General features: G+C 36.2%; 1 protein-coding gene across 2 annotated transcripts in view; it reads left to right on the top strand.

The window, feature by feature from the left end:
* The window catches only part of Arid2 (AT-rich interaction domain 2), a 144,120-nt gene that overhangs the window by 82,937 nt on the left and 45,098 nt on the right, over nucleotides 1-16,085 (top strand). For both annotated transcript variants that reach the window (XM_050127849.1, XM_050127857.1), the window contains 9 exons: nucleotides 1,179-1,397; nucleotides 3,436-3,503; nucleotides 8,788-8,854; nucleotides 8,952-9,202; nucleotides 9,527-9,623; nucleotides 9,706-9,915; nucleotides 10,782-10,949; nucleotides 13,746-13,827; nucleotides 15,811-15,945. In XM_050127849.1, coding sequence (XP_049983806.1) covers nucleotides 1,179-1,397; nucleotides 3,436-3,503; nucleotides 8,788-8,854; nucleotides 8,952-9,202; nucleotides 9,527-9,623; nucleotides 9,706-9,915; nucleotides 10,782-10,949; nucleotides 13,746-13,827; nucleotides 15,811-15,945 — 1,297 coding nt within the window. The remainder of the gene's footprint in view (nucleotides 1-1,178; nucleotides 1,398-3,435; nucleotides 3,504-8,787; nucleotides 8,855-8,951; nucleotides 9,203-9,526; nucleotides 9,624-9,705; nucleotides 9,916-10,781; nucleotides 10,950-13,745; nucleotides 13,828-15,810; nucleotides 15,946-16,085) is intronic.

Raw genomic sequence — 16,085 nt, 5'->3', positions numbered from 1 at the left:
AGCAAAGACAGGGGATCTCTGTGAGTTCAAGGCCAGCCTGATCTACAGAACGAGTTCCAGGACCACCAGGGAAGCACAAAAAGAACACAAGCCATTCACTGACTGGGAAATTTTGAGGAAAATATTGAATAAATGGTTATTATTGAAGATATTTAATACTGACGATAAGTGCTAGTAAGGATGTGAACAAAAGAAATTTTAGTGCACTGCGATGGGAGTGCAAATGTTGCAGCCACTGTGGCTTTGTAGATTTAGAAAGTTGAGCACTTGATTTGGGTGTGGCCCAACACTTTGACTTCTGGACATCTAGACAACAAAAATGGGTGGGTCCCCAAGTCCTCCATGAGGTATCTGTAACAGCAATGTTTGGAAGTGGGAACCCCAAACTAGAAACAGTGAAATTTCCCCCAAAAGTTCTTCATGGGGATATCTAGGCAACAAAAATGGGTGGATCCCCAAAGTCCTTCACGGGGAGTTTATGACAGCCATGTTTGTAAGTGGATATCCCAAACTAGAAACAGTAGAAATTTTCCCCAAAGTTTTTCTCGGGAATATAACAACCATGTTTGTAGGTGGGTATTTCAAACTAGAATAGAAATAGAAATTCCCTTGATTTGGTGTATGATGAACTATGTCTAGATTATCGATTCACATATCAATGTGAATCCCCAAAGTATTTTGTTAAATGAAAGAAAATAAACACAAAGACCTATGTGTTATGTAATTTCACCTATCTGATATTTCAAAATAAAGCAGAACCAAGGGACAAGAAATAAGATCATTGGCTTAATATTGATGGGGTAAGATAGCAGCAAAAGAGCAGAATTATTGTATCTATGGTTGTGGTTAGAAAACTGTATTTTTTAAAAATTTTAGGATTCTAATGCTAAAAACTATTGCTTTTACTGTTGTCTCAGTAAATCCAATGAAATAATCATTTGCTATTTCTTCATCAGTGATGTCCAAGAAGGTAAGTGTATTTTTGCATTTTAATATATAAAAATGTAATTTTAAACAATTAGCCTGAAAAGTCAAGGAAATTGAACAGTTTTAGTAAGCTTATAGTCTATTCTGAAGAAAGAGCTGGGTCTGCTATGTGTTTAGAAGAGAATAGAATAGAACAGCCACAAGTATCCCGTCCATGGTTAACTTACAGGTTTTTTTTTCTTTTTTATTAGATTATCTACGTCAAAGTTATGGGTTATCTATGGATTTTAACTCGCCAAATGATTATAATAAACTGGTGCTTTCACTGTTATCTGGACTCCCAAATGAGGTGGACTTTGCTATTAACGTGTGTACTCTGCTGTCAAATGAGAGCAAGCACGCCATGCAGCTTGAGAAGGACCCCAAAATCATCACCTTATTGCTCGCTAACGCTGGGGTGTTTGATGACAGTAAGTTCCAGCAAACGTCAGGTGCAGTGCTAGATAAGCATTAAAGCTTTCTCATAGTTTCTAAAACCACCAGTAAAACACGTTTGCTCTGTGTGCGTGCGTGCGTGCGTGCGTGCGTGCGTGCGTGTGTGTGTGTGTGTGTGTAGCACACAGTTTGGAAGAGAATTCACGTAGTGTTTTAGAAATTTGTGGGTTTTTTACCATTATGTAGCAAATTATTTGGAAATGAATTCATTTTAGTGCATTTTGCTTTGCATCAATTTGCAAACTTTACAAACTATTGAATTTGGGATTATCTAGCTAAAACTGTTGGGAATTTGCGATAGACTTATAAAATATGAAGAAAACTAAAAATAGTGTAAACATGCATAAAAGTTAGCTTCTTCCGCTGCCTGAACTATTTTCAATTATATGAGGAAGAGGAAGGAACAAAGATTGTTAATTTTTTTGTAATTTTAAATATCTGAATTAGGTAGATTTCCATCTCATTTTCATGTGGGTTTTTTTGTGATATTTTCTTTTATTTTTTCAAATACAATTCAGCACTTAAAATAAAATGGAATTTGAAGTTGTGTATCCCTTTTTTGAAACTGTAAAACAAAAACTTTGTAAAGAATATTTTTTTCACATCAGAATATTAGTGAAGACTTAAACTCTGGCCATTGAATGGAATATGTGTAAATAGTGACTTAAAATGCATAGGATAGAAGTAACTTGGCTAGTTTTGATGAGTGAAGACATGGCATTCTTATGTCTGGCATATCTTCTCACATTCTGTAAGCACATTGTACTTGTAGTTCTGTGATCTGGAATGTTAATTTTAACAAACACTATTATCTCATCAGCTAAGTTTTAACAGGGTGTGGTGTCATTCCTGAGGAGGCAGACAGGTGGCCCTTTCAGCTTCAGTCCAGACGACTGCAGAGTGAGACCTTGTCCCCAAAAGTTGTTTGAGGATTAAAAAAAAAAAAAAAAAAAAAAAAAGCACTAACAAATACAGAGGCCTCAGGGCTTGAGAAATGGCTCAGTGAGCAAGGTACTTGCCAAACCTGGGGCCTGAGCTGGTGTTCCCGGGCCCTCCATAAAGCTGGTATGTGGCAGTACACATCTGCAACAGTCCTCCTGTGGCAGGGACAGAAGACTCGGTGTCATACACGACTGCGAGACCCTGTTCAAAGAAAGTGGGAGGGGAGAATGAGACAGTGTGGAACACACACAGCACAGTAGCATTTATTCATTTATCTATTTATATATTGAATGCAATTATAGAGAATTTTCCTAACAGGGATTTTTTTTTTTAACTAGAATTGTTTACAACGAATGTCTTGCTTTTTGTTTTTTAAAGTATGACTCATACAGTCGTCTCTGAAATCGATGCCGGGGTTTTCAATGTTGGCTCCTGGCACTCCATAGCAGCAGCATCTGTTTAGCTCTTTACTGTGTTTTCTTCCCTACAAAAGGAAGCTTGTATTGGAACACTGTTTTTCTTTACGGTGTATATAGTTTTTTTTTTTTTTTAAATTTGGGCTAGTTTTTAAAGATTTATGCTTGATTGTGTGGGTGGATAGGTGGGTGGGTGGGTGGGTAGGGGGTGGCATACATGCACACAAGAGCAGTGTCCACAGAGACCAGAAGAGGAAGTCAAGTTCCCTGACCTGGAGTGAATACATGTGAACCATCCTACAAGGGTCCTCTGGAAAAGCAATGCATAGTCTTGAAATCCAAGCTGCCTCTTTAGCCACTTAAAAAATGCATTTGTTTTGTGTTGCTAAGGATCAAACTCAGGGCCTCATCTGTGCTCTACCAGTAATACATCTCCAGGTTAGAGTTGTGTGTTTGTAGTGTAGAGACTTAAGCTGTTTTGAAGCTCTATTTAAAAGATTGTTGTTTACTACAGTACACTTATATTTAATAATGTGATTTATTAGGAAATATTTTTAGCAAACATGATATATTGAAATGTAGTTTTATTATTTTTCAAAGATACATGATATTAAGAACTGAGAGTTAATTGATTGCATTTTTACTGTTGTTTTAGCTTTAGGATCATTCTCTACTGTCTTTGGAGAAGAATGGAGAGAGAAGACTGATAGAGACTTTGTTAAGGTAATCTACAAACTGAATGCTGATGCATGGGGTGCATGCAGCCAAGCCACCCTGAAGTCAGTGATTGCCGGCTTTGTGTGTATTCCATGTTACTACTTTATCTTTGTCAGAATTGTTTATACACTTGTTTAGAGCTTGTGATTGAATGGAAACTTTTAAGGGCTCTAGTGAACAGAAATGAAATTTCTTCGTTCTTTACTTGATTTCTGAAGTAATAAATATGTAATAATCGGAAATATTTAAAGTTTTAAGCTGCCAGGATTTGGTGTTTCAGAAAATTTTGTACATGTATTGGGTGATACACCTGGAAGTACAATTGCTAGATTACAAACAAAGGCTGTATATTCTGTTAGTAGATACTGCCAGACAGGCTATCAGAATAGTGCTATTCTCAGAATTTTCAACATCAGTAAATCAGGGTTTCAGTTGTTCATTGTTGTCAGGGTTTCGTATGGTTGGTCTATGATTTTATCCTTTCCATATATATGAATATATGGTTTCACTGTTTAGGTTGTAATTTCCTTTTCCCCCCAATGATTAGTGAAAATTGAAATACCTTTGACTATTTTGATAGCTTGTTTGAGGTAGTGAGTGCCCTTCTTTGGCCATTTTAAAATTGATATTATTAACATTACTGATTTTTAGAGGTCTGTATGTTTCCCAGTAATGTTCTTTTTAAAATATATTCTTAAAAGTATCTTTTTTGTTGCTTTCCTTTCTTCAAAGGAGTTCCTTGGTGGAAAGGTTTATTTATCTGATTGGTTGGTTGATGGGTCTGTCAGTCAGTTGAGACAGAGTCTACTCTAGCCCAGACTTCCTAGAACTTACTACTGTATAGGGCAGGCTGACTTCACACATGCAGCTGTCCTCTCTCAAGCTCTGCTGTCAGCTGTACGTGGTGACTTAATCTTAGTGCAGTGCAGCTCAGTCAATTCTTGCTTTAAGTTAACTTTTGTGTGTGTGTCCTTTTTTTTTTTTTTTTACAAAATTCTGCCCACTTTGATGTCACAAATAGAATTTTTTCTGTATGACCTTTCAAATTTACACATACAGTTTGTATAGCATTTGTGTGGAAGTTAGGAATCTGTTCATTTTCGTGTATTTGCTGTATTTCCATCATTTCGTTGCAATTTCACTTTTTGCATGGATTTGATGATTACATATGTATGGGTCAATTTCTGCACTCTGTCCTATTTGTTGATCTGTTTACAGCTTTGGTGTGTCACTGAATTTCTCAGCTAGAGAGATGGTTGTGCAGGTAAAAGCAGTTTTTGCTGCTGGTAGAGGGTCTGGGTTTGATTCCCAGCACCCACATGGCACCCCACAACCATCCATAACTTCAGTTCCAGGGGATCCAGAGCCCTCTTGACTTATTCTGGCACTTGCTGTACACACTGTACATATACAAACAACCAGGCAAAACATTCATATAGCTAAAAAATTATAAATAAATTAATTATATGTATATATTCTGACATATTTCTAAAATACTTGTCTTTTGTTATCCAGGGTCTACCTCTAGAGTTATGCTCTCTAATTTTATGCTTCGGTATAGTTTGAAGCCTTGGAAAGCAGGCTGTCTTGTGATTTGTTAGTCTCTAATATGGTGTGCATATCTTCTTTCCCTTCTGAATCTGTGTCCTTTCCATATTATATAAAAACACCCTAAATTGATCTGTCAGTTTAGGTACTATATTCAAATAATTCTCCACTTTTGTCTCTGTTTTACCAATATCTTAAATCATAGAATTGTTGTATTTTTATTTTATTGTTGCTATTTTGCTTTCTACCTTTCTTTTCTGACATTTTTATTAATTTAGATAATCTCTATGATGTTTTAGAACCATGTGACAAGATAAAAGTTTCCTTGACTTCTGGAATCCCATAATTGAATTTGTGGAGTCTTTCTGTGTATTTGTTTTATCTTTGGAGATGGGGTTCTATTTTGCAGTCCCCGAAACTCCCACCATAGTCGGGGCTCAAAGCTCATAGAAATCTTACCCGTCTCTGCCTCCTGGGTACTGGTTTTAAAGAAATCCTCTCCCTGTTTTTTGTTTGTTCTTTTGCTTGTTACTTGGTTTTTTTTTTCCAGCTCATTTAATCCTTTTCTAGTTGTGTCTAATATGTCATTTTACCCATTTGTTGATTTTTTTTTTTAGAAATTTCTGAAGATCCTTTTTTGTAATTTTAATTCTTTGATTCTTTGGTACTTTCATACAATTAATATCTTTTTATATTCTCTTTTGCTTTTAATAATATGAACATCTATATATTTAAAAATATCTTTAAATAAATTATTTCGTTTAGGATAGTTTATGTAATAGGCATAAACCTGGTATCTTAGTCACTGTTCTATTGCTTTAAAGAGATACCATGATCAAGGCAATTATAATCATCGAAAGCATTTAATTGAGGGGTTTGTTACAGTTTCAGAGGTTTAGTCCTGTATGATGACAGGGAGCATGGCAGCATGCATGGCTCTGGAGCAGTAGCTAAGAACTACATCTTGATCTGTCGGCAAAGAGAGACTCTTGGCATGGACTTTTAAAACCTTACAACCCACCCCCAATGACATACTTCCTCCAATAAGACCACACTTCCTAATCCTTCTAATCATTTCAAATAGTGCCACTCCCTGGTGTTTAAACATTCAACTATATGAGCCTATGAGGGCCGTTCTTATTCAGACCACAACACCCTAATAAAACTTGTGAGCCAGGTGTTACTAGCTCACAGGATTAGTCCCTTGTATTTTTTTTTCCAGTCTTGTTTTACTTATTTCTTTATTTCATTTGCTTATGCTACTATCTTAAATTTGCAAGACATTTAAAGACAAATAAATACTGTTCTGAAGTCACTGTGTTAGTGCCCATTGACTCCAGAGTAGAAACCAAGCCCATGGAAACTGAAGAGCAAGCCAGTGGTGAACAGCTTACTCAAAATTCAGGGATACTGAGAATATTAAGCTTGTAAATTTCTTGCTATGATAGAGCTTTATTCCTAATTCCTGCTTCATAACTAAACAAAGATCCTGTCTCATATTCTTACCTTACCCCCTAAAAAAACATACCTGTTGTTTATAGAATTAGATAATTTTCTTAATTCAGGAGAGTTGATGCTGAAATTTTAAGTTACACAAAATATTTTTTACACAGTCACAGTAGCAGTAGTATAATTAATTACTAATTATGTGCAGACAAAGACGTGCGTGTGGTGATTTGAGGAAGCCGACTGCTGCTGTTCATTTATATTCTGCTGTTCATAAATCTTTATGCTGTTTTCTTTGGCTTTGGTATGTTGCACCTTTCTAACAAGTTAAGGCTTGAAGGTTGGTTTTCTAATGTATAAAATACATTTAAGGCAGTGAAGTCCCCTCTCAGTACACTTTTAGCCTTGTGATATATATTTATGATGTCTTGTTTTCGTTATACTTCAGATTAAAAATATTTCCTAATTTCCCTTTTGGTACTGACTTACTTAGAAAGGGATTTGGTTCCCAGAAACCAAATAACTTTGTTAATTGATTTTCAGTTTTCCTGATTCCTGGCAGCTTCTTGAATTTATAGCCTGTTTTGGTTTTGTTTGGGTCTTACCCCCAGGACTGAATAGTGCTGGTGGGGTGTGTGGGTGGATGTGTTGGGCGGGGGTGTTTCTTTTAACAAGTTTTTACTGTGTATCCCAGAGTAGCATCAAACTCAAAATCTTGTCTCAGCCTCCCCTGTGCAGTTCTGTAATCACCTTGTTAGTGATAGGATTATAGGCAGGCATCACACCCAGCTCTAAGTTCTGTTAATTTTACAAATGTTTATTCACTAGTAACTTGAGGTCGTATGCCCCTTTCTGTTATCTAATTGTTTATACTACAGCAATTTGCGTATTAACTCTTTGAGTAAATTGTTATCACCACTCCGTGGATGACGCAGGATCCTGGAACAGTTCCATTTCTGTGTGCAGTTGTTATTAGCACACCATGTATAAGTTAAATTGTTCTCTTTTAGATTATTTGTTTGTCTTTCTGTTATCAATATCTTCATTTATTATGCACTGTATTCTACAAACTGCATTAGTCACACGCACACCCCTTTTATGTTCACTTTTCATTATTATTTAGTTCGAGAGTAGTTTCTGGTGTTCCTGGTGACTTTTGATTCCTAAGTATCATAGAAGAATACTTGTAATTTCTATAAGGTAGATTTTTTTCCTTATGGCTTTTATCATCATCAGTCATACTGATTTCCAGTCAAATTCTATTGTTTTTGAAGGATATGCTCCTTATGATTCAGGCCTTTGACATTTAGGAAAGTTTCTTTTATAATCCAGTGTATGGTCTTGGTTCATTAGTGGTTCCAGTGGGCCTTAAAGGATTTTTTATACTGCTATATTGGACATGGTGTCTATTAATAATTGTTATTCTGTGATTCACTGAGTAATGAAGTAATGAAATTGCAAGCTATGATACAAGTATTTGTATCCATTTTCAATTGTTTGATTTTGCTTCAAGTATTCAAACTTATTAATCACTCCTATAGTTAACAATTATTACGTTTTCCTGATGGATCTGTGTGCCTAACATGTCAGCTAATACCTCTTGCCTTGAATTCAACATTGTCTGCTGCTTGTTTGGCCATTACAGTTTTCTTATGGTTGATGTTCTTGTACCACAGTTTTTACTTCCTCTAATTCAGTGTTTCTTTTTGCTTGCTTCTGGTTGGATCTTGATTTCTTCCTCTTCACAGAATGCAATCATGTCTTTAAATCATGTTTCAACTAAGTACATTTCATGATGTCAATGATGTAATGGAGTTTGAACTCCTTTTATTTTATTGAAATTTTGGTTGTGCCTCCAAAATTAAGAGATTTGTATGTTCAAGACTTGGGGTCTTGTCTCAGTTCTTTGAAGATGATACTTCATTGCTTAACATTATTCTCAAGAAGCCGGTTGTTGTAATGTAAATCACAGGTGCTTTGGTAGATAATACCTGTAGGGGAAGAAACTACTGAAGAAATGCTTGAATCCACTTAAGAATATTAAGATGCCATTTTTCTTCCCCATCCAAATTCCCAGATACCTTACAAGATTCTGTGGACCCAGATTAAGAACTTTTGGTCTATAAAAATTTTTTATTAAGCTGCTTGAAAAGCAAGTGGTTATGTCAAAAAAAAAAATCCATAGGTTGTAACACAATCCACAGGAATGGAAAAACAGTTTAAAAATCTAGTTTTGTTTTATGTAACATTTATCAAAGTAATATTTGTTTTAAATCATCAGCATTTCTCATTACAGTTTTGGAAAGACATTGTTGATGACAATGAAGTGCGTGACCTAATTTCTGACAGAAACAAGTCTCATGGTAAGTCAGTCAGCACGGGTCAGTTTATTACTTACTTTTAGAGTAACAATAATAAATGAAATAGCAGCTTCAGGGAAATTTGTATTTTTTGTTGCAGAAGATACATCAGGAGAATGGATTTGGGAATCTTTATTTCATCCACCTCGAAAGCTGGGCATTAATGACATTGAAGGACAGCGGGTGCTTCAGATTGCAGTGATTCTGCGGAACCTTTCCTTTGAGGAGGGCAATGTGAAGCTCTTGGCAGCTAATCGCACCTGTCTTCGTTTCCTATTACTCTCTGCTCATAGTCATTTTATTTCATTAAGGCAATTAGGCCTTGACACATTAGGAAATATTGCAGCTGAGGTAAGCATGTGGCATTTCCTTAACATGGCTTTTTGTTTTTATCCACATTTACTTTAAAATTTTGAAATGTTACATTCTGTATCTGCCTATATTTGCCAGATTTTAAATGGTTATGTATATTCGTGGCTGAAAGGTGGTGTAGAAGAGTCATATTTCTGGTGGGGGGGAGCATTTGAAATGATACTACAAATTTAATGATAACTGTTTCCATGTCACTTATATTTTTAAAGTAATACAACATTGTCTTGTTCATTTTTATTAAGTTTAAAATGCACAGTTTGGAAAGAAGCATAGCTCAGTGATGGTGTCCTTTCTTTCTTCCAGCTTTTATTGGACCCTGTTGATTTCAAAACTACTCATCTGATGTTCCATACTGTTACAAAATGCCTAATGTCAAGGGATAGGTTTTTAAAGATGAGGGGTGAGAACTCAATTTTTTTTATTATTTCATGTGAACAAACTTTATTATTTATTTCAAAACCAAAACATATGTGTTCTTGCAGGCATGGAAATTTTGGGAAATCTTTGCAAAGCAGAAGATAATGGTGTGTTGATTTGTGAATATGTGGATCAAGACTCATACAGAGAGATAATTTGTCACCTCACTTTGCCTGATGTGCTACTTGTAACCTCCACACTAGAGGTGCTGTACATGCTCACTGAAATGGGAGATATTGCCTGCACAAAAATTGCAAAAGTAGAAAAGAGCATAGGTAAGAAAACATCAACAGTTTTTTATTTTTGAGACAGGGTCTTATGTAGCCTGAGCTGGGCTCAAAACCATCTCCCGAATGCTGGCATTACAGGTGTGAGCCACCACCTTGCTGGGGATGAGACCCAGGGTTTTGTGCATGCTAGACAAACACTCTACCAACTGAACTACATCTTTGGCACGAGTATTTTCTTTATTGAGGAAAACCAATACGATATGGTGTGGAAACTTTGGCATTGAGGATTTATTGTGTAGTGTTGAAAAGTTATTACTCCCTCAGACATGCAACTTTACGTAAACCTTTTAGATGATAAGGAACATCTGCTGTATGACAAACTTGATTTTGTAGCTGTCAGCATGTTCCTATTGTAAGTCAGATCTAAGTTAACAGCGCCGCTGTGACCGACTCCTTCAGAACTTCCCTATGCAGACAGTCATCAGTGATGGGTAGTAAGTGGCTCAAATGGGATGAGTTTCCTTTTGGTTCTGCACGTGCTCACAGTGGCACTGTCTTAAAGAGCTTTGAGTTGACCCTTGCAGTCTCACTAGTTTAGATATACTCACTGACATGCTATGTTAGCATTCTGCCTTTCGTAGGGATGAACACTTAGATCAAGGTTAATAAAGATTTAACTTAAAGATGATGTTATTGAGAAATTAAAAGGTCAGTTTCTGTATCAGTGATCCCCAAATCTGGACACATATCAAAATTACTTTGGAAACATTTTAAAAATGAAGACATCTAGTTTCTTCCTCAGATACAAATTATTTTTAGAGATTGGGCTGCTTCTCTTTTCTTAATAGTTCACCCATAGTTCTGGCATTGATCTATAATATTATTAACTAATTCCTCTCCTTTAATTTTAGATATGCTAGTGTGTCTGGTTTCTATGGACATTCAGATGTTTGGCCCTGATGCACTAGCTGCAGTGAAACTCATTGAACATCCAAGCTCCAGTCATCAAGTTTTATCTGAAATTAGGCCCCAAGCTATAGAGCAGGTCCAAACCCAGGCCCATGTAGCATCTGGCCCAGGTTAGTGTTTTCATATGTTCTTTTTCAATATGCTTATGGGTGTTAAGATTTAATACTTAGGGTAAATTCAAATGTGCAATGCAAAGAAGTAATGTTTACAAAGAGTTGGCTAAAGAAGACTTATATTACTTCGGATTTCATAACTAGCCTATATTATAGGTACAGCAAGATCAAGGTGAGCACTGAGGGAGGACTAGATAAAATAGAGGAGGCAGATTCAGAACAATTAACGAAATATGAGGGATGTATAAGCAATCAGTGCTTATTTTTTGTGGATTTACTCATGGGATCTGTATATTCCTGAGCAAGTTATTTGTGTATTACCCTCTAGCTCTCTCATTTGTCTAATGAAGACAGTTAAGCATTAATGACCTGTAGATTATTCACTTAGGTAGTAAGTGAATCACAGAGGTGGAAGGAGGACTTTAGAGACAGAGAATTAACTTTGAGCTAGAGAGCATTCACTTGGCTATTCTTTGTAGCGGGACACTTCTGCGGTGTAGTACTGCTCTCTTACGGAATGATTATCTTGAAACTTTGCCTTCTTCATCATCATGAAAGTTTTTAGCTGTTTTTAGGTCAGCATCTTTATTTCATGATAATTTAAATAATTGCAAAAGGTATATTTTCTTGATGGATATTAAACTGACTTAAAAATAATACCGTGTTCTTTATAGCTATTAGAATTTTGATGCCATAAAGCATTTTTTTCAAATGTGTATAGACTAAGAATTTGGGTCAATGTCAAAGCACATCCATGGCAGCACAACCTGAGTTCAATCCTAACATCCTTGTCAAAAAGACAGAAATGCTTTCACAATGTCGCCTACTGTGGAAAGCCCTCCTTTACTTTGTCCTCACCCCCGTGGCCTCCTAATCCTTTTCCTACTGTAATGGCTTATGCTTGGAGTCTCTTTCCATCACTTCACAAGTTCCCAGCCTTAAAGTACACTTGGTAAATGTTTGTTTCTTTATAAAACTCTTTTTAGAAGTTTGTTTTATAATGACAAGTTTCAGTAGTAAGTAGTACATCAGACAAGAGTAAGCACAGGCCTTGTTTCTAAATAATCTTTAAGTGCAAAGTGAGGTGCTTGGAAGTTTCTCAGGGCCAGAGCCATCCATGCAGCATATGTGTGGATGTGCACTGTTATTGCTAGAATGGAGCGTAACCAGCATTAATCCTGTTTTCTCTTCTTTTTAAATTGATGACACTTTCTGTGTAAAAAATGTATTCTGATTATTCCCTATTTTTTCTCTTTCCATTCTTCTAACCCTCTCTCTCTCATCACTAGCAGTCCTTTCCCATTTAAGACTTGGTTGTGCTTTATGACCCATGTAGATTAGCCTGGGCCACCTGTGTGACCCTGAGTTTGCATTAAAGATACAAGTTGACAATCTAGGTCATGTCAGTGAATGGACAAGGAGAGAACTTAGAATCTTTGAATTTTTTTAAACAATCATCCAAAAAATATTAAGCTTATTTTTATTGTTCATCTGGCAACTATAGCTCTCTTCTTTTTTGTTGTTTATCTGTCTCCGTCCCTCAACCCCCCCCCTCCGCCTTTTTTGCTTTTTTTCTTCTTGTTAAAAACCAAAGAATTATGAAATACTTGACTTGTTGCTTCCTCTTAAGATAGGTTTTATTTCTAAAAAGGTATGTACAAGACATTGTTATAAATCATGCTGAGAATTATCTGAAGGCATATGTACAGCACAGAGTTCTGAATTTTCTAGTCAGGTGGGACCTGTGAACTTTCATTTCTAACAAGTTCATGTGAGATGCTGATGCTATTGATGTGGATCACTGGGCTAAGAAAATTGAAGTAGTATTCAATATTGAACATTACTATATTTCAGTGTGCTGCTTCTGATATTTATAAAGTGCCTTGTATCATGTGTTTTGATTCCATTCTTCTAAAAATCTTGATGGTACAGATTTCCCTCATTTAATACATGAAAATGTGTGCCACAAAACCAAAATAATAAAGCTGGGGTAGAACATGCTGCTGTTAGCGCTTGGGCTCAAGCATTGGCTGTGAATGTTCCAGTACACACTCGGGGTCTACCCCCACAAAGCTAATTTTTATTATTCATATGAAGCAAAATTTCTGTGCTTGTTTTTTGAAATAGGTCTTTTCATGAGGCCAAGGCTAGCCTTGAATTGGTAATTCTCTTGCTTTCTGTTCCATCTTAATCTAGAAATTCTATAGAATTAATACTCATCTTTTTAAAAAATGAATTTATTGTTTTTAATGCATTGTGCAACAGCTGACAGATGTTTATCAAGCTGGCGGTGTTAGCCTTTCTGTTTGTTCACTTGTTTATTTATTGACTGCAGTGCTCAGACTGAATGAAGGCATTGTACCTAGGTTAGGCAAGCACACTGCCACCAGACTGCACTCCTTCCATGCAGGTCCGCCACTTTACTCAGGCCTGGTTCTATTTTAATCACTTTGTGACTTGATTTTCTTCCATGTAATTACACAACAAAGAACTTGGAAAATAATAAATACATAAAGTATTCAATCAGTTTCTGAGGATGGGAGAAATAGTTTATATTGCTAGTAGCTAATTATCCATTAGGCTAAGCAAAATAGGAAGAATCTAAAACAATATCTGATATAATATATGCTCACTTTGCTTTCTTTCTCTAATTTTTTGTGTTTTTTTTTCCCCATGTATTTCCATACCTTTGTAGAAGATACTCTTTCTAAATAAGAACTGGTTCAGTGCCCATGAATGTAGCATATACTGACCACATTTTTTAAATGATATACTAATGTATCTCTTCTTTAGCTTCCAGAACAGTTGTAACACAGCATGCCGCTCCACCTCCAGGAATAGTGGAAATAGATAGTGAAAAGTTTGCTTGTCAATGGTAAGTGACTTGTTCCTGTCACAGCTTTAAAGCCCTTGGGAAGAACAAAGCAACAGGAAAGAAACGGTTTCCTTAGTGACCCAGCAGCTCTTAGTAAGAGTAGGTCTGAGTCTGTAATTTAGTCAGGTCTGTTTGTAAGTCATCTCACCTAGACTTTGGCATGATTTGAAAGAAAAGAATTCATCAAAAATTTATAAATTCAAACAGCCTAACTGAAATGTCTTTAAATTATGACATTTAATGCCTCTACAATAGAATTTCTGTTAAAAATTTTTTTTTGCATTGTAGGAAATAATATTTGTCAGTAGAAAGTATTTTCTTGTCAAATTAATTTTGTTAAAACTAAATTGGACTAGTGTTGAAAAAAGTAGAACCAGGTTTTTTTTTTTTTATTTGATAAATATCTTCTTTGATTTTGTTTTTGTGTTTGAGGCAGGTCCTTCCTGTGTAGCCCAGGGTATCCTTGAATGTGTACTACCTCTCAAGTACAGAGGTTACAGGCAGTTGCCAGCACACCTGGCTTAAAGCAAAACTTCTTATTTTAAAGGTAGTCCAGCTTTCTTTCCATGATTAATAAGGGAGAATTAATCACATGATAGAATAGCTGGTGTGTCTACCTTAAGATAAACAACTTGACAGTACTGCCTCCTTGAGAAGATGGTGTCATCTAATCTCAGCCACTCTGAGCAAAGCATGTGCAGAGCTGCCGAGGCTCTGGTGGGAGCTGTGCAGACATTGTTTATGTGACCACTTGAAAACTCCCATCTCCCATCTTCATTGTCGTGTCCAGCCCAGACTCTTGTCACTGTGCTGCGGTGCCGTTTTCGTGTCTTGTTTCTCTGAGTGCTCCCAGACTGCTGTGCTCTGTTCTGACCAGGTTTTGGTTTCCAATATCTCAGTCTGCTTTTTTTTCACCTTCTTTCTGGATTGTTGCACATTAACCCTTTATGCGTGAGGACTCTTGTAATGCCAGTAGGATTTATTAGCCTTCTGCAGTACAAAACAAAGTAAATGATGTTTTCTGTCTGCTCTTGAACTCTGAGGCCACAGAGGATTGTGAAAGTTGAAAAGAACACAAACCACCACCACATTAAACCATGTGTGTGTGTGTGCTTGCAGACTTTTCACATCCCAGTTATATTCCTGCCACTTTCTGACAAGGAGGAAAGAAAATATTTTATCATTGTTACTATTTGATGAAATATATAAGAAACAAGTTGGCCTATTTTGCAAAGTGAGTTCTGGAAAGAGATTTTACAAAGCTAACTAGATTTCTAATCCTATATAATTAGCCATATTAAAAGATAATGTATTATACTAATACTTCAAACTAACCACATTTTACTACATCATACGTCAGGAATAAAAAATACACACTGGGTTTTTGACAGATTTAATGAAACAGACCAATTGCTTATCACACTTACTTATATTCCTATAGATGGAAGTTACTCTAAACAGAAGTATATGTTAGTTTGTTATCAAGTAGCAAGTGGAAGTGTTTTGAGATGAGAGTGGCAGTTTGTAGTATGTCGTTGTTTGATGGTGTAGTTGAAAAAAGCTTTGGTGACTCGTGGCTGAAGAAATTTGATCCAGGAGCAAAGAAAAAGTGAGTTTAGTTTCCCATTATTTCCTTGATCTCAGTGCATAGTATATTATCTTTGATTAGGAATTATTGCAAGACAGGTACACCAGCAGATAACCATTGGGTAACACTTCTTCTTAGAGAACATTTGCTGCTAACAGACCTTCCTTCCTGTGCTGAGATGTGGCTGTGGCTGGTTTATAATACTGCTGTAAGTGTGATAAGCAATTGGTCTGTTTCATTAAATCTGTCAAAAACCCAGTGTGTATTTTTTACTCCTGACGTATGATGTAGTAAAATGTGGTTAGTTTCAAGTATTAGCATAACATTATCTTTTAATATAGCTAAAGATGGGCTTTCCAGTTTTATATAATGCCTTAATCTCTCTCTTTTTTTAGGCTAAATGCTCATTTTGAAGTAAATCCAGATTGTTCAGTTTCGCGAGCAGAAATGTATTCTGAGTATCTCTCAACTTGTAGTAAATTAGCTCGTGGAGGCATCCTCACATCAACTGGGTTTTACAGGTGCCTGAGGTAAAGTGCATGGTTTTTCAAAGTAAAGTTCATTCATGTTGGTTGCTTTTGCACACTAGAAAAAACACCACAAGGCTGACTTGTGCATCTCTACTGCTTGAACTTGCCCACACGTTGGCTTCGTGCAGTGGAGGCTTAAG

Source organism: Alexandromys fortis, unplaced genomic scaffold (assembly GCF_014885135.2).
Source record: "Alexandromys fortis isolate MF-2015 unplaced genomic scaffold, M_Fortis_MF-2015_v1.1 scaffold_28, whole genome shotgun sequence".
Lineage (NCBI taxonomy): Eukaryota > Metazoa > Chordata > Mammalia > Rodentia > Cricetidae > Alexandromys > Alexandromys fortis.
This window is presented reverse-complemented; position numbering and strand designations above follow the sequence as displayed.